This window comes from Mixophyes fleayi, chromosome 4, assembly GCF_038048845.1.
Source record: "Mixophyes fleayi isolate aMixFle1 chromosome 4, aMixFle1.hap1, whole genome shotgun sequence".
NCBI lineage: Eukaryota > Metazoa > Chordata > Amphibia > Anura > Limnodynastidae > Mixophyes > Mixophyes fleayi.
The window spans coordinates 135800078-135823197 of record NC_134405.1 but is presented as its reverse complement, the minus strand read 5'-3'; the positions used below and the strand labels follow the sequence as shown (position 1 = coordinate 135823197).

At 40.5% G+C, this 23120-nt stretch overlaps 1 protein-coding gene across 1 annotated transcript in view; it reads right to left on the bottom strand.

Moving 5' to 3' along the window:
* Positions 1-23120, bottom strand: part of LOC142152109 (stimulated by retinoic acid gene 6 protein-like) — a 44131-nt gene that overhangs the window by 5639 nt on the left and 15372 nt on the right. The window contains exons 4-16 of the mRNA XM_075208405.1: positions 22243-22382; positions 21155-21275; positions 19003-19051; positions 17298-17420; positions 16012-16085; positions 9518-9629; positions 9187-9307; positions 9022-9097; positions 7770-7839; positions 6886-6934; positions 5242-5359; positions 3029-3148; positions 1643-1806 (exon numbers count right to left, since the gene is read on the bottom strand). Coding sequence (XP_075064506.1) covers positions 1643-1806; positions 3029-3148; positions 5242-5359; positions 6886-6934; positions 7770-7839; positions 9022-9097; positions 9187-9307; positions 9518-9629; positions 16012-16085; positions 17298-17420; positions 19003-19051; positions 21155-21275; positions 22243-22382 — 1337 coding nt within the window. The remainder of the gene's footprint in view (positions 1-1642; positions 1807-3028; positions 3149-5241; positions 5360-6885; positions 6935-7769; positions 7840-9021; positions 9098-9186; positions 9308-9517; positions 9630-16011; positions 16086-17297; positions 17421-19002; positions 19052-21154; positions 21276-22242; positions 22383-23120) is intronic.

Sequence of the window (23120 nt, the reverse complement as noted above, 5' to 3'; positions counted from 1 at the left end):
AGGGAGTGACCAATTACTGCCCAAAACGCCTGCAGCTACTACAATAATGCTGTAAGCCTCTTAGTAGCCTCCATGATGAATTTTCTTTGTTCTGTCATCTTTGGCAATGGCCTGTTGTGCCCCATTTTCCCAACTTCAGTTATGATAGTCTTCAGTGTTCCATGGGACATGTAGAGTAGTTTGTACCCATCTCCTAATTGGTAACTTTCAACAATGAGATCCATACGTGTTTTGATAGATCCCTGAGGACCATGAATAACGCAGTAGGACCCAACCAAGAAAACTGCAAGGAAATCCTACAGGACAGCTGATCTTTATATGGGGTTTATCACAATCACTTTCGTTGCAGTCAGGTTTATGTTAATTACCTTTAAACATAATCTTAAATGTGTTTGGTTAACTCTGAACACAACTACAGTCCAATTATGAAAGGTTGTGTATCCAACCACGGTACTGTAGGTTTTTTGGTTTCACTTCTTTTTTTTTTAACCATTATCTATCTACCCTTAAATTTTTTCAATCAGCATGATTTTTTGATAGATATTCACAATGTAATTGGCTGAACTTCCTACATTTCAAATGTTGAAATAATAAATTCACCATTGTAAATTTATAGATTTGCTATTTTTTACTGATAGCTAATCCTTTGCCATGTCTGCTGATAAACTATTTGAAAAACATTAACCATTGTGTGCTGCTATGGTGAGAGCAGGGGCGGGCTGGGCCGGGGGGCAGGCGGCGCTCAGACTCACCGCTGTTAGGGCCGGCCACCCCCGGATGCAGCCACATTCCGTATCATGTGATGCGGCCGCCTGTGCGCCCCCCGGGCTGATATCTGCCAGCCCGCGCCTGGGTGAGAGTATACAGTTTGGAACTAGCAGCCTTCTTTGTTATTTTATTCAAAAATGTAAAACACTTTAGGAAGAAATGTATTCTAGTTTTGAGTCCTCAGACTTAGCTCAGTGACATAGCAATGCAAATAAGTAATGCAATGCTCACCTGCTACAGCATTATTAATTTTCATTGTAAAGTACAATGATAGCTTAGAATAATGTGTGTGTAAAACATATGAAACCTGAGCTGTCTTAACGCATGGGCCCGCTGGGCAGTTGCCTGGGGGCCCATGAGCATAGGGGCCCCATAGGATTGCCAACTTTTCAGTCTATTATTCCAGGAGATTTATTCAGAACCTTCAAACCCTCTTTATAAAAAAAACATTTAGGTGGACTAATCACCTCAGAAATGTTACAGATGTTTGTGCTGAGCACTTGATTAATAATAAATAATTCATAGTAATTTTGTACTGTGTCATCTCCGTCTCTATGACTAACCAATGGAGTACCATTTTTATATTAAATTTCTTGTTTTTCAACGTCAAGGCAATGTTATATTGTCCAAACTTTTGTGTGGATTAATCTCTGCTGTACAGCATGTTTTTTTTTTAATGTTTAAACACTGATTTTATTGGAGGTACCAATAAATATAAGCTTAATTGCAGTGATAATTTACATTTTTATTCCTGTGAGTGGTTTTGTAGTTAGGACTACAGTGCACTGCTTTGCCCGGGGGTCTACAATGCTGTTAAAAGGGCCTTGTAAGAATCAGAATGTCATCTGGTAGTTGCAAGATTATTGGTACTCACCCATATCAGCGCCTTCATATCCTTTTGGGAAGACCGGGCGGTCTATCCTTGCTAGTAACCAGCTCCCCAGGAACACATTTAATATGACTCTAAGCAAACATGAGCCAAAGCCCAGGATAGCTGAGTAGAACATGAAGAAATAGCTGAAGTTCTGAAATCCTCTCCTAGGAGTAAAAGAAAGTGTCAAATTCCAGGCCCTGCTAGGCACTGCTGTGTCGAATATCATCATGTACAGAATCAATCTTTCTGGAGATTATGATGGAGCCTGTCTAGGACAGAGCCCTGAGATACTGTAAAAGGGTATGGGAGAGGAGAGGCGGATGCACAATATTTGTAGCCTAGTGCTCAGTGCCTTCCATCATACTGGAGGTATACTGCTAGAATAGCTCAATTTAAACAAAAGCAAAAATATAAAATTACAGTACTTTAAGAAATGAAATGGGTTTTTGTATTAACAAAAATAAAAGGCGCCTTAAATATATCTGTATATACCCATCTTTGCCTTGGTTACACCCTCATGTGCATCTGTCGATCCTACACTGTTTTGTGTTACTCCTTTGACTGCCCAATGTGGCATGAAATGCTCCCGCCTTTTAGAACTGTCAAAAATAGCAAACTTTAGTCAAAACCTGGTGTTAGAGGGGTGGGGTTGTACGACCTCTTCAAACAATGAGCTCTGTAACTAACTTTCTTAATTCAGAACTCTTTGGAAGAATAACTCTGAATGCTTGTGCTTACTGCAAATACATTTTCATATGGATCAATTATTCCTAGTTATTGTTTGTTCACTGTGCAGCACAAAACAAAATATCCCACAAGAACAGCTTCTGTATGTACAAACCAGAAATCATTGGTAGGGAACACGAGGTGCAGCAGCATAATGCAGCCCTCATGAAGATAACATGTGACTCACTTGACCAGGGGGAAATATCCCCATTAGCCATACTTGCCAACTTCTAGTTGGCGTCCGGGAGCTGCCGGGGCGAGTGGCTCCAAAAATCGCATCATTTTGCACGTGCCCCCTGTGACGTAATGACGCAAACTTTGCATCATTTTACAGTGGGAGCGCGGCCAAATGCAGCGATTCCCGGAAAATCGCTGCATTTTGGATGGAATTCTGGCCACTTCACTAGGAAGTGGGCAAATGCGGGAGACTGCCAAATTCTCCCGGGAGTCCCACCCAGAATCCGGGAGAGTTGGGAAGTATGCCATTAGCTTTTAGTCTCATATGATCCTGTTGTTTAGTCTATGCAGCTATACTGTGTTGATATGCTACTGACGTATTACAGAAATGCCTCAAACATATTTGCTGTGATTGGCTGTTTTACTGTAAAATATATCAGATTAAAAGCTATAATATACGGTAAGTATCATAATAAGAAGCACCTGTTGTTGATGGCCAATGGTTTGTTCTTATCGGCGGGTGAGACTTTATCTTGTAGAAATAAAAATTGAGCTGCCAGGACCTGAGCAACAACCACAGCTATCATGAGGACTATTCCCAAGCTGCAACCAGAATGACAGATAGTTATAGACACTTACACCTGTCCAGAAAACCATCAACATCAATAATAGAAAGGTAATAAAAGTAGTATGAAGCAGTGTTCCCTCTAAGTTGAGCAATCTGGAAATTATAGAGTTAAACCTGTATCTTACTAGGAAACATCCTGCAGATTGTGAATGCAAACCTTTCGGGTGGAGCCCTCTTTAGAGTGACCTTTTAACTGTTTCCTTTCCAGATTGCTCAGCTTAGAGGGAACACTGGTATGAAGCATATTTTTATAAATCTTGTTTAAATACAGTGTCTTGGGAGCTTTGATTATATCAATTTCTTGCTCTGTATTAAAGCCATTATTTTAATGGTATAACTATGTATTTATAGTTTTTATTTACTTATTTATTTTCTATACCATGCAAATTATCCATAATAGCACATCTTCTACAGTGACACCAATACATTGCTTGGAAAACTGCTTTAAAGTACATACAAATTTTAGACACCAGGTGGCGCTAACTGTTCTTTCAGTTACTATCTCCTTAAAAAGGAAATGTAGCTTAATTTACACATGTAATTAAAGAAGCAGCAGACAGAAGTACTTGTATTATTGCATTGCTTTACAATTTTTTTTTTTTTACCAAACTCATAATCCTGTACAGGAATTATAGCATAGGGGGAAATGAGGGCATAAAAAAATAGAAATAAGGAATGGGTTGTTTCCAATATGATTAAAGCTTGTTGTACTACAATTTCAATCACTGCATAAGACACTCTCATAATGGCTCTTACTTGCTCTGTGATCTATACCTGCTGTAATGCAGTGTAAGCTTGTCACGAGTGTTGCACTGTTTAAGTTCATTGCATCTTAAAAAGGTAATGTAGCATTATAAGGTTACACCCACAGGTTTATACCTGACATGTTGTAAAAAAAAAAATCATTTGGAGTGAATCTGAAACATTAAAGCACTACATAAATTAAAGTATATTAAAAGAATAGATGTTTATTCTCCCAGAATGTCTGGAATGAGAGAGCAAGCAAATCCCTGATGTGATGATGTGAACTGCATTATCAAGCCTCTCCCACCCCAGGAACTGCTTAGGGGCAGGATTGTGACCATGCAAACACTTTATTATGTCCCGTGACGTGGACAGAACCTGAAAACATGATGGACCCCTCCACTTTCCACCATGAACTGTATCATCAAGCCCCACCCACCAAGACTTTTCCTAAAAAGTAAGGGGAAAAGTAGGAAAGTATGATCAAAGGCTGTATATTACAAAGCTGAATAATATAATTGAAATAACTTTAATGTTTATACTTATTAACATTCTAAATACATCCATCATGTTCTTTCACTAATCTCCAGCAGGATGCCATAGGGGAAGGTGCTTCTCATAGTTGCAGTGGAATGTCAGTTTTTTAACAATGAACAATGTATGGTATGTATCTGAAAATTTCCATTTTGTAGTTGAGCTGTCATTTAATGTTGTGACATGAATGGACAGGGACAGGCTAGAACCATAATAACTGCCTTGGTCCTGGCTCTTGGGCTACCTGTAGTATGTCTGTTTCCATTAGGCCGCTGGGCCGACCAGTCGCCTACGGGGACGCAGTTCAGCCTTGTGAAATGACACATTATTTCTACTTTCAGGAAGGAAGCTATTTTGGTGGCTGCCGTACTGGATCTGCAGAGTTTTGCAAGAACCACCTGAGACCATGGGGACATACTCTGCTCCCAGGCAAACTCTGCACCAATGCGTCTCGCAGCACAAAGAAGGAATCTGGATCTTCTGAGCGCAGCAGCAGATTGCAAGGTGTCCCTTCAATTACACTTTACTATTATCAGTGCTTGTGGCTTTTCAGTAGTTGTGGAACTACAAGACACTGCATGCCCTGCCAGAGGGCAAGCTTGGTCTTGTAGTTCCACTATACTGAAAATCCATAGTTTACACTCAGGAAATATGTGGTGGGCCCCCCATTCCCTAGCTCTGCCACATTACCAAAATCAGTTTTCCACAACACAATGTATTTTGCTTCCAGTACCAACCAAGCCAAGTGAGTGAGACATTCTCCATAAAAATGACTTGGTAGGGTTCTTACACTGTATACCCGAGCACCTGTAGAATCAACATTCCGTTCCCCTCTTGTATCGGGATGACCAACCCGAATGTTATAATAAGGCTTGTCAAGAAGAACATGATGTGCAGTAGAAAATATCCTAGAAATATATATAAAAGAGAAATAAAAAGAATGTATAATTATTAGTCAGAATGCTGCATTTCTGTCTATCAGAAGTTTATTTGTATCAAACAAGCTCCAGGGGGTTTGGACCCAATATTACATCTCTTGGTACTTTAGTGATCAGTGTATGTCTGTACAGAGCAGAAAATGCTGAGCATGTTTTCAGGGTCGTAACTAGATATTTCTGGGCCCCATACCAACATTTTGTAAGAGTCTGCATGTATTGATCAATCAGCGGGTGCTGGTTAGCCATCTATTTACCAATGTTAACCAATTACAGGATTCATTTTGGATACTGTTGCTGCATAGGTATTTGACACAGGGTTGTATGTCCCAAAAACAGCTGCACCCTCTGATCTGCCCTGTATCCTGTTGTCTAAAATATCTAAAAAACGAATACTTGAAGAATGTCTGAACAGTTAGCTAGGATTTTACCTGTCTCTTTTCTTTGACTTATCAATAATGCAAAATCATAGGCCATTAACTTTTTTTTTATGAGATCCAAGAATGCAAAGGTAGCAACTATTAATGAGCTGTAGCTATGTCCTTTGCAGAATAACCATGGTATGACCATTTCCTCTCTGACATATGTTTGTCAGTAACTCCAGGAAACACATCAGTCTACAGCAACAGCAATACTGAGTACACTAATTGCATAGCTCATATAATTGCAAAATAAAAACTCTTAATATAGGTCAATATAGGACATGGAGTAAACCCAAATCATATAAAATGTTATACTGAACACTATTCCTTCTATGTAAAAACCATTTTGGAAACTTATGTGTGTGCTAGTATTAGGGGTGGGGTACGTATACCTGATGACAGTAACACTGACAACAAAGACTGCGACAGTGAGTATATATGTACATACCATAATGTACAGCTCTTGTACCCGTCACGTGTAAATTCCGAATAAACAAAAGGCGGCAACTGGGAAGGACGTCATTCACACTGCTGACAGTGCGATTTCCGCTTTTAAGGCGGCAATGGGTGGAACTGTCACCTCTATAATGTATTCTGGCGCCGGGTCCACCCATTGCCGCCTTAAAAGCGGCAATCGCACTGTCATCAAGCTTCAATTTGAAAACCCTACTTAATATAGAAGCATTCTTAAATAAGAATAAAGAGATTAAGTGCACTTCCCAGTCACTGCCTTTTGTTTATTTGAAATTTCCAGGTGACAGGTATAAGAGCTGTCTGAGATGCTGTACATCTAAATTATGGTATGTACTTATATACTCACTGTCGCTGTCATGTTAATCGTTATTTTTATGTCGCTGTGTTACTTCCATCATGATGGTGACTACCATCGTGATAAATATCAGTTTATTTTACACTACTACTACTATACTGCTGATTTTTTTCCCCTCTACATTTGCGTACTGTAGAAGCTGGAATTTGGCAGGAAGTACAACAAGAGAGGGAGGAAAAGTTACAGTGAATCTGCAAATTTTGCAGATATGCTTCTTTTATGTTTTAGAGCTGCATTAAATCACCTACCCCATAGTAAATAGGCAAGCTGATTTCCTGTATATCTGATACTGGCAGCCTGAAAAAGAGGATCAACAATGTAAATAACAGGAACCTGATTACTATTTTATATTGGATGGAATTTCACTTAAAAAAATCCACTAAAGCACCCAGGCGGTGTATCTGTGCATTTTAGATAAAGAATTTGGAAAAGAATTCTCAAGTATCAGCCTCGGGTACATGTTTACATGCAATGCTTTCCTCACACTAACTTGAAAAAGGCAGCTATGTGGCACTTTTACAACCTCAACTAATATATAACTTGACAAACCCAGTTTATTTACAGGCAGAAGATTCATGTAAATATACAAGAATGTAGCACAAGTTGACAGGAGCATTCAACAGATTCCTGTATATCCTAAAGTTTCTGCGGATATGAAAGAACCAACCCATAGTGAGGGCTGGACCCAGGAATGTACCCTGCAATACAATATGAGAAGTCTTACATTACCATATTACTAGGTAGACAGTGTAACCTACAGTACAGCTTGAAAGGGCTATTCCAAAGTAATAAGTGGAGAGGGTGGTATACCCAGCAGTCCAGTATAAAAGGGCCATCCCATAGTATGAAAGGCCTATACTACGGTGTCTGGATAGGGGACTATGAAAGTGTTCAAGTTTGTGCTTCTAAGGAAGTGGAAGACAAAGATACATCGTAGGCCCATCCTCTAAAAGCATCCAATTGAGCCAAATACTGTTGAGAGTGTGGAAAATAGAGAGAGACTGTGTGAAGACTGACACACTGTAGCAATAGCACATCATTGTCAGGGTGTTCTACAGATGTCCCTGTTAGGAATGGCACAATGGCGATGATGGTTGTGTTAAAGGTATTTTATAATTGATTATTTCTTTACCAGGACCACAGGTGGACGGCCCTTAACAGAAACCTTTGATGCACCTTTATAAAGTTTCTTCATTTGATTTCTGAAAGCAAACAGAAAAATACTGGTAACATCCCAACAAGCCTAGGATATATTATTATATTATTATATAGTACAATGGCTCCCAACAGTCTATATTTCCACAAAACTGCTTTCTGGTGGGCAAATTAAATTAGGGTCATGGACACAGCTAAAATTGGACATGGCCAGGCAAATTGGCACCATGGCAAAAACAAATATGTGTGGGTTTTGTTTATCCAGATATTTCGTTTTTCATTTTTGGAGGTATAATAGTATAAAGCATTAGCAAAAAAATTAAATCCAGATTGTACTGTATATTGAATCTATGCATCATAGGACACAACATATCAATTGTGTGTAATTTGTTACACTTTGAAAGTGCATAGTATGAATAAAGCCTTAGTGTAGGGAACAATGATGTTGTAAAAATGGCACAGACCTAAGTGTTAGGCTGGGTACACACTGGAGGTGTTTCCCCTGATAATCGGGCCAAACACTCAACATACGACCGTTTAGTTGGATGTCGATTTAGCGTGTTTACTGACACAATGGTCGAAAGTTGTCCAAAAGTGCAGATTTTCTGCTCATTTGGTTGGTCGTACTGTTTAATTATCTCGTTCCAGTCACCTTTCCATCATGTAGTGTGTATGCACTCACAATCACAATCTCCATAGAGTTTACAGAGTGCTGCTCTTTTCAGCCAATGTAGGCAATGAATATGTCCTGGTGAAGTAATGTAGAGAGTGCTGTAAAGGGAATAATTTGTTTGTTTTTTCTGAGACTGAATACTTTGTTTCAGAGTCACAGAACAAAAAATTTGTTATGATATGAGTGAATAAATATTGTACAGTCATTCTGTAAACGACTAGAGCACCAGATGAAGAGCGCAAATCTGAAGGTAAATCTGTCTAGTGTGTACACATGAATCGCCCAACTGATCAGACCTTCAGTCACAGGTACAATCATTGTAGAAAACACGTCGGTCGGAAAATTCTTCAGTGTGTACCTGGCCGTAAGAATTATGCATCAGGTCATGTTTTGTTTTTCATTAATTTATAGCAACATCCTTCTAATGTCCCTTCTCATTGCACACCCATGCTGCATGTTAGAAGCTACTGTGGTGAGCTGGGTTGCGTGGACAGGTTCTCCATCTTTTGAGAAACTTTCAAAATACCTGTGGGATATCTAAATAGCACAATGATACCTGTAGCAGGACAGCACATGCAAGACGTAGATGACACTTGTGACGGCTGACGGCAAAGTAGAATAAAACCAGCATTCTGCAAAAATATAAATGGAAATGTAGTATTGTGAGAGTAATTTGCAGAGCTACAAACATATCTAATGACAGACTTCCAAAGGATCTGACCTTTCAACAACCATAAGTTCCACCTTGTCTGGTTGGAAAAAGAAGCATTAACTGTTTCGAGTATCCATCTGTCCAGGGCCGGCAAAACTTTGGGTGTGAGTAACAAATCTACTAGGACAAACTGAAAGAGATACTATGATTAGCTGGGTACATACAAAGATGGCCTTAGCCTGTCCTTACCCTATTCCCATGTGCAATGTCTCTACCACATCTGCCATAAACCCTCTCTATGTACAACCCCCTGTGCCAGCTATCAATGTTCCTGCCTGCCCAGTTCATAGACACTTTGACTAATAATGGTAATGTTGGTAGCCATAATTGTATGTCTTACATTGTACAAGCAGATAAGGCAAAGCACCACGGTTACAATCATCCTGGTGGGGAATTTAAAATTCTGTTCCCACGTATAAATCTTCCATTTGCTTGAAGGAATCTGTCCATCCCTATAGTGAAAAGAAAGGTGAGAGATTGTCGGACAAACAAGTTGTACAAAGGGAGAGGGATTCCTATTCATGAAACCAGATCTAGTTTCATTCATTGCATTCTATTGCGTTATTCTTTCTGCTGCTTCTCTCTGTGTGTGTAACTGTGTATGCGACTTGTACCTGCTGTACATTATGAACAAGAAGAAGCTAATAAAAACACCTCTAATATTTATTAGATGATTATAAAACATTTAGAAAGTTCTATATTCAATCAGTTTCCCCAATTCAAATAAACCTCACTATATTCACAGGTCATGATCATAATAAAATATAGAAGGTCGTTTCCTAAGAACGCTGTATTATTTAATAAAGGCAATTGAAAATAGCTTTTTATGGATTATCTACCCAGTTTTGGTTACAATGCATTTGAAAACATTGGGATTATATTAACATTATAAAAATATTGATATAAAATATGAATTAAAACTAGAGCACAGCAAAAAAAAGTTGCTTAACCCATAGCAATCAGGCAGATGTCACTAGACACTAATAGAAAATGACAGGCAGCATGGGAATGCTTGCTATAGTGACACTATAGCAAGCATCCTTTTCCTGTGCACCAGTTTTCATTAATGTCCCTACAATATTTAAAAATAAATAAATAACCAGCTTCTCCTGTCATCTGGTGACACTCGTGACCTATCGGTTCAGGCTATGTCAGAGTCTGATTTGGGGATTACTGTCTCAGTGGAGGATAGGAGGAAATCTTTCAAAATATTTGCAAAATATCTAAAGCTAGGTACACACTACAGAAATTTCAACCAACTTTTTATGCCGAGCGATTTTACATGCGAACGATGGTCCGATCGCTCGGTCCATGGACTGCATACACACTAGCCTTGTTTAGGACGAGAAAGGGAAGAGCGGACGTCCCTTTAGCGTCTTTTTACAACCATGTTGTCGTGAGCAATGACTGTAATTTCGTACTCACTGTTGTGGATCGGTCGGAAACTTATACACACTACACAGCGGAAACGAGATTGGAACGAAAATATTAAACGGTACGACCAACCAAATGAGGCGACAATCGTCCATTTGGGCAGACTTTCAACCATCGTGTCACTGCACACACTGACCCGACTTTTGAACGAGCGGTCGTATGTCGGTTGATTGAGCCGATTATTGGACGAAAACAGTGTAGTGTGTACCCAGCTTTAGTGTATCAACCACTCAGAGATGATGATTAGAATTGCACACAGGTTGCATTTTACCCCAGATAAGCTACACGGAATCTGGCCCTTGGAATCTAAATACTGCTGGAGGATTGTAGTGAGATTGGTACACTTGTACATATTTTTTAGTCGTGCCCCAAAATCCAATCATTGTGGGATGCGGTATTCCATCTAATATGACAGGTGACCAAATCCACTATCTGCCCTTCCCCTGCTGTTGCACTTCTACAGCTATACCCTCCTCATCTCCAACAACACAACTAATACATCACCAATCATGTACTCATTGCTACTAGGGTGGCAATAATTCAGAAATAGAAATCCTCACTACCCGCATCTCTCTCTAAAATTATTACCAAAACTCAACGCATTTATGAGATGGAAACCATCGGCTCCCAACTAATCAAATGGTTCCCGTAGTATGAATACTATACTGAACAACGTTGGTTCCCGTAGTATGAATACTATACTGAACAACGTCTTTTACAGGAACCTTAATCTCTAGCCCTGATCACTTGAACCTATCAGTATTGTTGGACCTAATTGTACCCATTCCATACGCTGTCTGCCTCTAGATATGTCTCCCTCCTTCCCTTCCCCCTGTTACCCCCTTACCTATCTTTAGTTTACGTGTTATGTCTTTGTTGATGTTTTTTTGTTATATGTAGGCAATGTTACGTGTAGAACGCATCTACATCACAGATTGTAACATAATATTCATTGCTATGTTTGTCTTGTATTCTGTTTCACAAACTCAATAAAAAAAAAATCAAGTAAAAAAAAATTAGATAAAATAATGCACAGGCTTACACATACATTGTGAGTAACATCGCATCAGTGCCTGCATGTATAACCATCCGGCATGTCCCTGTTTAAACATCCATAGCTTTCATTTTGTTAAGAAATCACTGATACTAGAAATGTAAATATACTACTACTCTGGTTTAGAGAACTACACATTACTTTGTTAAATAAAACATTTTGGTCATGTTTATTGGTAACAACAATGTCTTCTGGACATATATCTTGACTCACCCCAGTGCAACAGGATCCAAGAAATGTGGGCGGCCAAATTAGATTCTTGGCCACAGTGGCCGGATCATTTAAGACACAGACACAGACACAGACACAGACACAGACACAGACACAGACACAGACACACACACACACACACACTTTGTATACTGGCACTAGAAATATATGAAACAAGCCGCTAAACCTAAAAGGGGATATGCCAGCCACACAGAAACTAAAACATAAAACCCAAAAACAAAAAGGTAGCACTATTACAAATGAGATTTTTAGTCAAATCCTTTTCTCTGAGTACATTTGGGGACACTGGAACATTGGGGTATAGAGAGGCTCAGCAGGAGTTTGGGCACTTTAAAATTATCAAAAAAAAAGTCTAAACTCCTCCCCCTCTATACACCCCACCTATTTTACTGAAAGTTTCAGTTATTATCTAACTAAGCTCCAAAGGACAGAGCAACTGAATGAGAGAGGGGAAAAATTAGTAAAATGATAAAAATATAACAAGGAGAACAAGAAGGGTGGGTGTCCATTGTCCCCCAGTGGACTCATGTTAAATGTAATCTTTTCTCTAAGTATAAAAGTCTAATTTTATTTTTCATCCTATGGGGGCCACTGGAACACTGGGGACGTCCCACAGCTGCCCTTACAGGAGGGTATGCTCACAAGTTACGGAGCGCAGCATCTTCCATCTAAAACTGGCATCTATGCAAAAATGTTGAATCAGTAAAACTTAGTGAACATCTGTTGCACGTTGGTCTGAACCAAGGTCGGAAATCCTGCCTTGATCACCAGATCATGCAGGTAAGGGATCATCCCCTTGGACCTCAGAAGGGCAGCCATTACTGACATGATCTTTGTTAACACCCTTGGTCCTGTACCAGGCCGAAAGGTAAGAACCTTAAATTGAAAATGTTAGGACAGACTGGCACTGTTGTATGCATCCTTGATGTCCATGGACACCATAAACTCATTCTGTTCCATGCTGTTTGTGACAGACCACAGACTCCATCTTAAACCTGTTCTCTTAAAGCTAAATGTTTTGGGACTTCAGCTTCAAAATAGGCGAAAAGGATCCGTCTAGTTTCTGGACCAAGAAGAGGTTTGAGCAGAAACCCAACCCCTTCTACTCTTCCAAGACTGGAATTGCAACCCCAGGTGATCGGATGCTTTGTATATGTGCTCAACCAAAGTTAGCAAATCCTATCTGGGCCTACCTTATTCATGCAAGTCAAAGCTAATATTTGCCTCAATATAAAAAGACTTAAGGGTGGCTTCAATCTTCCCATCATTGATATCCCTAATGGCTGAAGCATTCAGAATTGGAGTGGTGGTGGTGGTCTTAGAAAAATGCGCTATGGGAGCATCACCTTAAGTGGAGATTACCATTTCACCATATTCTTGCGGGGACGTTGCAACCTGCCATAGACCTGAATCCTCTGAACAGATATGGCCCATACCTCGCATAATAGGTCCTCCCACTGAGGGGTTAGAAATGTGTTTCTTCTTCCTACTTAACAGCAAATTGTTAGGCCAACTCCTCACTGCCTTAAACATTTAGTGCTCGCCAATAAATTATCTACTACCTGCTTCCTTTTTAAAACACAAGACAACATCAAAGACAGAATCTTTAGAGACCTCACCTTCTTCCAGGAACATTCAGGGGTAAATGTATGAATCTCCGGATTCTTCATCTCTGGCGTGTTCAGCCTCTTCAGCGCTTAAATTTAAAGCGGCGCTGCATTGTAAATGGAAGTTTCCCTTTACAATGCAGCGCCGCTTTAAATTTAAGCGCTGAAGAGACTGAACACGCCGGAGATGAAGAATCCGGAGATTCATACATTTACCCCTCAGAGTCTGATTCTCCCATGACTGAAGGGCTGCAGCAGAGTGACGGTCAGGGGTATACATACTGTGGAAGATTCCATGATCCTTTCCAAGAAACATGAAACCCTGAACAGTTCCCGCATCCACTTTGTCAGGCCTCCACTCACCTTCCCTGGGGAAAGCAGATAGCTGTGTAAACACAGCAAAGGACTGGGCCAAGGATCTTGACCAGCCTAGCTCTGCCATTTCAGTGAGACTCCCTGGAGGTGAACATGGCTGCTTGCTCTCTATTTCACACACTGAGCAAGGGGAATCAACACCTGCTTGTCTACTAGGTAACTTGAAGCGGCACTTAGAGCCAGTGAAACACCTTTCTGATACCTCCCTCCAAGCTTAGCATTGGATATACTCACCTTATACGGCACGAGAGAAAAGATGAGGAAGATAGAGAGGCAGAGTAACAGATGAAGTGTTAAAAAAAAGCATGTAAAGCTGAAGAATCCAACCCCTCTCATACTACTTCCCTGCAGGTGGAGATGGTAGAATGGGACAAGAAGGAGAGTTGCTGGCTGTGCTGCAGTCTATTTTGTCCAGCTTGTCTCAGTATAGGAAGCCTGTCAATGAGGAGGTACTTGATAGGGATAGCACCTCCCCCAGGGCCCTAATAAGCAATCGTCCCCACAGCCTCCCTGTGCCTAGTGCAGGGCCATGACAGGTAGCCCCTTGCACTGGGGACACTGGACACACTCTTCCTATGCAAGCCCTGGCTGAATGTAACTTAGAAGACACTTTCTCCTCTCCAGCAGGAAAGGGGAGCCATGTACTTACCTGTGCGCTCAGTTGCTGGACTCCCAATTCGACCACTGTATATAATTTAGTTTAAGCTTTGGTGGATTCCAGGAGTGAACTCACTTTAGTCTCTAGTCTCTAACTCTGCTATTCCAGAGTCCATAACCAACAGGCTGCCCAGAGTTAAAGCACTGTATATCCATAGTACCATTGAAGAATATGAGAGGACACTCTTGCTGGTTACTCTGAAAGACCAGAAGGTTACTGTGGTAGCCGCCATTACACCATACATAGATTAGTGCATGTATGGAAGTTAGGTATTTAAGTGTGTGCTCTTATTGAGGGGTGGCCCGACTGATGCCTAGCTAGTAGGTTGGTGACTAGACAGTGTGGCTGTGTTAGTCAGTGCTTGGGTTGCAAGTTTGCTTCGTGAACCAACTGAGCTGTGTCCTATCAAATCACAATATACATCCATACCAATTCAGAAATTATTTAAAAATGCAATGAAAAACACAGATGGAAATGGTCTTATAATAGTGGTTTGGAAATCACTGCATGATCCAAAGAAAGAGATTTTAAGGGTTAAAAAGAAATTAACATATTCATAAAGATCAAAAATATAATACAGAGAAATATAGGACCTTTATATTAAAAGTATTACATAACCACTAAATTCAGTTCACCTCAATAAAGCCAAATATATGAATTAATATGAAAAACCAAATAAATATCTAGCTAAAAGCATGCAATAATCATTTTTAAAAATGTACCATCTTACTGTCCAAATCCCAGGACAGCTTAGCACTGTGAAAGTATTAATTGTAGTTACAGCCTATAAGGTAATACATTTGCACTTCCATTGTTGTCCTCTGTGGATTCATGTGGTATGGGACGTTTATCATATCAGTTGGACACTGAACCAGCACTTTGCAAGATAGCAGTCTGTTCAAGAAACACTCTCCTGTTTGTGATCTTGGACTCTAACACGTTTTCTCTTTAAACAGAGCCAATAGTCACCTGACATCTCACAAGGGATATCAGTCCTATTGTACAGCAAAATAACTTAAGAGTAAAGGACACATGGATTAAAGAAACATCAAATGTAGCCAAACTCACAACAACTGAAATCCTTAAATATCTGTTCTCCACCTATAAAGGAAGTTTCCTTAAAAGTATAGGAGGGGAAACGTATCTAGATGTTTACAGATTTTAGTTCTTATATTTAAATTATAGTATTTATTTATTTTATTAACGCTACCTTTTGTTTTGGGTTTTATGATTACACATACAGACAAACCGTGGTCATATGCCAACCGAATTGTCATGCATGAAAATGAACTAATTGATTATGATAGGCTCATTCATTTTGGGCCACATAGACGTATAAAATATGTAATTTGCTGATATTGCCATCAGTGTGTGTGAGACCAGCCACATAAGTTATAGTCACGTGATAAGTTATTTAGGACACCTTAGGAATGTGGTGAATGTTGAGGGATGAGCTTAGTGCAAAACAGACTCACAGTTCAGGTGCAGATTTCAGGAGGTGTTTGACATAGTTTGTCAAGTGCTCAGGTAACAACGGTTCCTCTTCCTCCTGTGATTACACATTTATTAAATGACATGTCCATAATATGTCAATACAATCTTTTTTTAAACGTCCAGTTTTAGCGATATATCCAAGGGACTGGAACTTATTACAATGCTGGCAAACAAAAAACACTGTCACCAAAACAATACAGATGTTGTGAACAGTTAGCTAATTTGACCATTTAAGCAAACAGCAAATATAGCCTAGAGCAGGGCGGACTGGCCATCGGGCACTTCTGACAAATGCTAGAAGGGCCGATGGCTAGTTGGGCCAATCCGGTGGGGCACCATGCCCGCCCGAGCAGCGCAGCTCACTGCGCGCTGCTCGGCAGAGGGAGTTCAATGTGATGTGCGGTCGTGTGATATTAATCACATGGGACGGCACCTGTCACATGGTGCACGTCCCATGTGATCACTGGCAACAGCCGCACGTCACATTGAACTCCCTCCGCCGAGCAACAAGGTAAGTGTGTCTCACTGACTGGGGCTGGGGGCTGTGTTTCTCTGCGGGGGGGGGCTGTGTTTCTCTGCGGGGGGGGGGGGGGGGCTGTGTTTCTCTGCGGGGGGGGCTGTGTTTCTCTGCGGGGGGAGGGCTGTGTTTCTCTGAGGGGGGCTGTGTTTCTCTGAGGGGGGGGCTGTGTTTCTCTGAGGGGGGGCTGTGTTTCTCTGAGGGGGCTGTGTTTCTCTGAGGGGGGCTGTGTTTCTCTGAGGGGGGCTGTGTTTCTCTGAGGGGGGCTGTGTTTCTCTGAGGGGGGCTGTGTTTCTCTGAGGGGGGGCTGTGTTTCTCTGAGGGGGGGGCTGTGTTTCTCTGAGGGGGGGGCTGTGTTTCTCTGAGGGGGGCTGTGTTTCTCTGAGGGGGGGGCTGTGTTTCTCTGAGGGGGGGGGCTGTGTTTCTCTGAGGGGGGGGCTGTGTTTCTCTGAGGGGGGGCTGTGTTTCTCAAAGGGGGGGCTGTGTTTCTCAGAGGGGGGCTGTGTTTCACTGTGGGGGGCTGTGATAAATATAATGTTTTATTATAATGTACGTATCAATGGGCCATGTTGGCCACACCCACAAAACAATGTAGTCACGCCCTTTTTGGTGCCGCCGCTATGTGGCGGCGCACAGCTTATTTTATGCTTGAACTGAAGTGGGCCTCTGTATTTTAAATGCCAGGGCTGATTTTGAGTCCCAGTCCGGCCCTGGCCTAGAGATAACATAAATGTGGGTCAGGTAACTTACCTTCCTTTCCACGTGTCTGTACAGAGAGAGAGCTGCTCTTACAAATATTTCTACAAATCGTCCCATCAGAAACAGACAGCAAGCTAGAGATGGAGCAGGCGTCAGGATGAGGATGATTGAGTCCTAGAGATGATCGGTAAAGGTTAGGAAGCAGGGATATATGTGTGTTTTGATATTTATAAAAATGAACATTAAAAACATGTCTATGCTCCCACTGTTATAGCTTCATCAATGTCTCTCTCTCCCACTCTTGACTATTGTCTGAGACCACTTTCTGTGCCTTGTCTGGAGTCCAACCATTATGTGTTTTGCTGTGGCCCCCTCTACCCCTTAATAGTTCTTGTCTGTTGGCCCTCTCCCACTAAATCTATTCCTTTAACGTTATAGGTATGTGGACAACTCTCTTGTATCTCTCTCTCCTGTGTTTTGAGCTGCTATGCTGCCTGGCCTGTGATTCTGCATGGTAGGTTTTACATGTGAGATGTGAAGTATATATTAATTCATTGGTAATGCTTGAATAGTGCTATACATTTTTGTATACAATCTAAAGGCCCTCAGAAGCTGAAGAACTGGGGTCCTATGAAATTACAGTGGGCATCACGATGGCTTAGTGGTTAGCACTTCTGCCTTACAGCACTGGGGTCATGAGTTTAATTCCCGACCATGGCCCTATCTGTGAGAAGTTTGTATGTTCTCTCCATGTTTCCGTTGGTTTCCTCTGAGTGCTCCGGTTTCCTCCCACACTCCAAAAACATACTGGTAGGTTAATTGGCTGCTAACAAAATTGACCCTAGTCTGGGTGTGTGTGTGTTAGGGAATTTAGACTGTAAGCCCCAATGGGGCAGGGACTGACGTGAGTGTGTTCTCTGTACTGCGCTGCGGAATTAGTGGCGCTATATAAATAAATGGTGATGATGATGATGATAGAGATAACAAGTGAGGATGAGGTAACAAGAGAGGAACCTCCATTTTTAATTGCATTTATTGAATTTCACTAAAAGAAATTTGCTTTGTTAAAACAAAATATATATGAACAGCAGATTTATTTGTTTTAGAGATAAAGCCTCAAGTTTCTACAACCAATTTTGTTACACTTGTGGAATATTACTGCATGATTATCAGTATGGAAATAACTGAGACTTTTAAATAAATAGCAATCAATCAAAATTCAAAATTCACTCTTATACAGAGTGATTATAATTCACAAATTACCTGAATATATGAAAAATATCCTTTAAAATAGATACTTATATTTTATTATGTCATCATTTATATGTCATCCTTTATATTTGGAGAATAGTGACTTAATTTGTATCACTTGATTCATTTTACAAGTGTTCCATAATGGAATGCTGTGAAGGAAAGTTACATGATGATCACCTTACACAAGCATCTGACATGGTTTAAAATTGAAACTTGTATATTATAGGGAATAGTTTACCCCATTACTGGGGTAAATTAGAAGGAGAAGATATTAGAAGTCACTTTTGATTCAGTGACTTATGATTTCCTTATATTTTAAAGGGGGGTACATTATTGCCATTATAATGATTAGTCAAATGGCTTATATTAAAGTATGTAAACAAATTATATGTCCGACCTCTTTTTTTACTATGATATGTTGCTATAGATATATTACAATTTCAATTGCACCGAGATTGTATTATATTACATAATTGTAGCATACAGAATGGCAAACACTCACATCAGCTATTGTCCGACACTCAAAGACATCTGCCAGCTGCACACAAAACCTGCAGGGAAGTTACTAAAAAATCAGTGTTTACAGATAGGGCAATGGAATGATCTGCCAGCAGATGTGAAGGAAAGTCATACAGGAAAAGAAGCAGTATCAATAAATAAACCCAAATATAAACAAATACCCCAACCTAAAAAAACACGAAGAATCTACAATACATAGTAAAAATAAGAATGAATAAATAGTAAATAATTAGTAAAATAATTACAAAATATAATAAAAAAAAAAGAATCAGTTCTTATTTTACGACATGGAATCCCTGTCTGCTGACACTTTGGAGTGGAGAGAGGCACATAATGTCGGCTGTGGTGAAATCCTAAATTCCTCCACCAGCAGAAGGAGAATGTTGTACTATTACTTGCTCCCAATCTGTGAGGGCCCCTGACATTGGTGCAGTTCTGTGAATTATTATTATTTATTGTTTTACTGTATATGTTATATAGATTGGTTTCATGTACTATGCTTGTTCTGCTATGTTTCTATATAAGCATTTGGAAAAATGTACTATTAGTTCTTGATTTGTAGTCTGTTAAATTGTAAACAATTATCGAGTCTCTATCATTGGTGGCTAGGGCCAGGGCCGTAACTAGGGCTGTATGACAGGGGCGACCGCCCAGGGCGCAGCGCTGAAGGGGGGCGCAATTTAGGAATATTTTAGCTACATTTGGTTAAAATTGAGGGCTAGGGGGGCAGCATTTCCTTTCTCGCCCCTGGCGCTATAATTCTAAGTTACGGCTCTGGCTAGGGCTGTGCATTAATTTCATTATGCCTCGCCATCTAACGCAATGATCCATAAACATGCACCGCCACTATTTAACAATCTCCTCCTAACTTGTGACTCCCTGTGAAATCAGTGCTCCTTTACAACCACTGGATTCTTTTCACCAGCAGCCTAACGCTGCAGTGAAGGGCTGCAGTCACCATCCACCTTCTAATCTATCAATTGCACAAACACGGCTAAACTTCCAAGAATACGCATTTCCATGTATGCTAAGGACATATTTGAAACTTTATTTTTTTATGCAGTCCAGGATTTAAATGGGACATTTCAGCCCTTTATTCCTAGTGTGGGGCAGATAAGCCTCGAGAATTTTCTTTGTACAGATGACATTTATTTAAAAGAAAACTAACCCCTCGTAAAACATTTTAATCTATAAAGCAAGTCTATATATCTTTATTTTTATACAGTATATTTTAGAATTATTTATGGATAAATGGCAAGGGAAATATATTTCTAGACTGTTTGAATAGCGGCTGCATACATAGGCAGTGGCGCACGCAGGGGGGTTTCTGGGTCTCCAGAAAACCCCCCCCCTCCGCTAAAAAGTGCCCTACAAGTGCCCTACTGTAGTATACAGCAGCCGCGTCGCTGTCTAAGAAGCGTCCGCGGCGGTGCTGTATTGTATACAGCACCGCCGCGGACGCTTCTTTGACAGCACCGCGGCTGCTGTATACTACAGTGCAGCCGAAAGATTTATTTATTTTTTCCGGGGGCGGAGGAAACCCCCCCTGACAAATCCTCCGTGCGCCCCTGATAGGAGAGGAGGAGCTGAAGCCAGTCAGGTAAGGATCAAGAGAAGCCCCTACTTCTCTGCTTTCTACCCTCATTGGTGGCCCTGAAAGTCCACTAACACCATTCTGAGTTAGTTTTTAAAGAATGAAGGAGAAAAGCTTTGCTTATTTGACCTGATAAATTGATAACTGCGGTAATGGATTAAGGCAATAAAATCTCTGATCTCTCCTGCATTAACCCTTTGATGAATTAAGAAAAGAGCTGTGATAGCCATTCTCTGGAGAAGACAGCCACTTCCTCTGGAAGTTTTAATTTAAAAAAAAAGAAAATGTGGCTAATGCACAAACTACATTTACTATTAACTGTAATGGACAGATATCTCTGTAGGTGTATTTTAGGTACTGGGCCAAATAATTTTAGGTTAAAAAAAAAAAAATTCAGCTAATGCACAAACTGAACTTACCATTAACTGTCATGGACATATATCTATGTAGATGTATTTTAGGTACTAGGCCAAATACTAGCAGATAGGCTGATTTGGAACTTTTCTCTTCAGCATTTAATAGAAAGCCTACTATCACTTACCAGCATAGGGAGTAGCAGAATCCCAGGGATGAACCTATAAGTCTGTGCTCTGTTGATAAGCATGCAAAGAAAGGATAATAGTCCAGCCCAACCTCCAAAGCAGATAGAAGATAAACTAGAGCTAAGAACAAAAACAAGAGAAGAGAATCCCTTTAAGACTTTAAAGCTATATTAATGGTAAATATTATTACTATTGTCGTTGTATTGTAAGGTGTCCCACTGATCTGCAGCTCTGGAAAATGTGTAAGCAGAGCATACGTAAAACAGGGACATACAAGGAAAACAAAATAAATGCAAACATGAAAACCAATGGCAGAGAGAGCTTCAGGGCCTGATTAAGCGCTCTAGGTTAAAACGCTCATAGCGTACCCTCTCCTTCCATGCCAGGCTAATTTGTGGTAGGTGAAAACAAACTCCCCCCATGTGTATGTTCTCGTGTTTCCAAAACTTAGCTCCACTTGACATTTACAAGGGGTAAAGGCACTTTTTTTCACCTACTTAGTTTTCATTAAAATCAGAACTGTATGGCAAAAAATAAGCATGAATGAGCACTACTGAGGGTGAAGATGTGAAATGGGCTGCCATGCCTGTCGCCATCCTTGTCCCTCCTAATCGATTATCCCAGACATCCGCCCCAAGTGTGACTCTTTGTCTTCAGCCTTTACCATAGAAATACATCATGATTAAAACCTTACTACTTTTTTCTTTAAGGTTTTCTTTTATTTCTTTAGAGAACAACTATTCCCTTATATTTTAATATGCGTTTCAGTTTAAATCTCTCCTTGTCACAATTTTGCATCCTCACAAAATCGCCTCCCAAAAGTCTTGTGCCCTAGACTGCAGCCAAGTCAGCCTATTGGATAATCAGGCCCTGGAGAGCTTACGATCTAGTGCAGGGGTAGGCAACCTGCGGCTCTCCAGGTGTTGTGAAACTACAAGTCCCAGCATGCTTTGCCAGTAGATAACCAGCAGATAGGTGGCAAGGCATGCTGGGATTTGTAGTTTCACAACACCTGGAGAGCCACAGGTTGCCTACCCCTGATCTAGTGGGAATATAAGTACAGATAAATTAGAAGAAATATACATACCTTTGGCCCAGGTTGGAGCAGTGAAGTAGAAGTAATTTGAATACTCATTGAAGAATAACAGAAAAACTGTAGTAGCTGTGGCTCCACATGCAGCCCCATAAGACCATCTGTTTGAGTAACTGCTTATGAAGTTCACTGGCCTGAAAACATACAGCACATAGAACAAGGTGTTCTTTGACAAACTGTTCATTAACAGTAAGCATTAAATAAGCATCAGAGTTTATGTAAAACAAGAAAATAAATAAATATGTATTTTTTTCCTGGAATTTTTGTGTGTGTGTGTGTGTATATAGCTATATTGTTGCAATATTGGGTTAGGGGTGCTGTTCCCTTGGGCAAACAGCTGCACCTCGTATGCATCAGCCAAACAATATCACACCAGTCCAGTGCCTTGGTTAAGTAGTTTATTTAGCAGCTCCAAATAATAAGCAAAACATAAATAAAAGTCCTAGTCTGTCAGGCTTCTAACTAACACAACAGGAAACCCCTCTCTAAAGTGAAGGACCTAATGTTCCACACATACAAAATAACAGACCTTACTGGTAATAATAAATGCAGTGTCTCTCAACAAGCATCTGACCTATTCCCCAGGCAGTGGCAGAGGAAACTGCCTAGTAGTTTTTTTTACCAGCACCATAGAGATGCAACTCCTGATTACCAGCAGAGTGTCTGGTAGGTTGGAAGCCCTGTAATGGGTCTAATGAATAGAGCCCCTCCCTGCTCTCTCCATTAATAACCCCACACAAACAATCTTCCTGGAGGTTTAAAACACACAAGACAGAAACCTGGAACATATATATCTGCCTTTAACAACTTTCTCAGTGCTTCTGTCACATATCCCCCCCTTGCTTCGACTTGTGGGGCAGAAAACTTGTAGT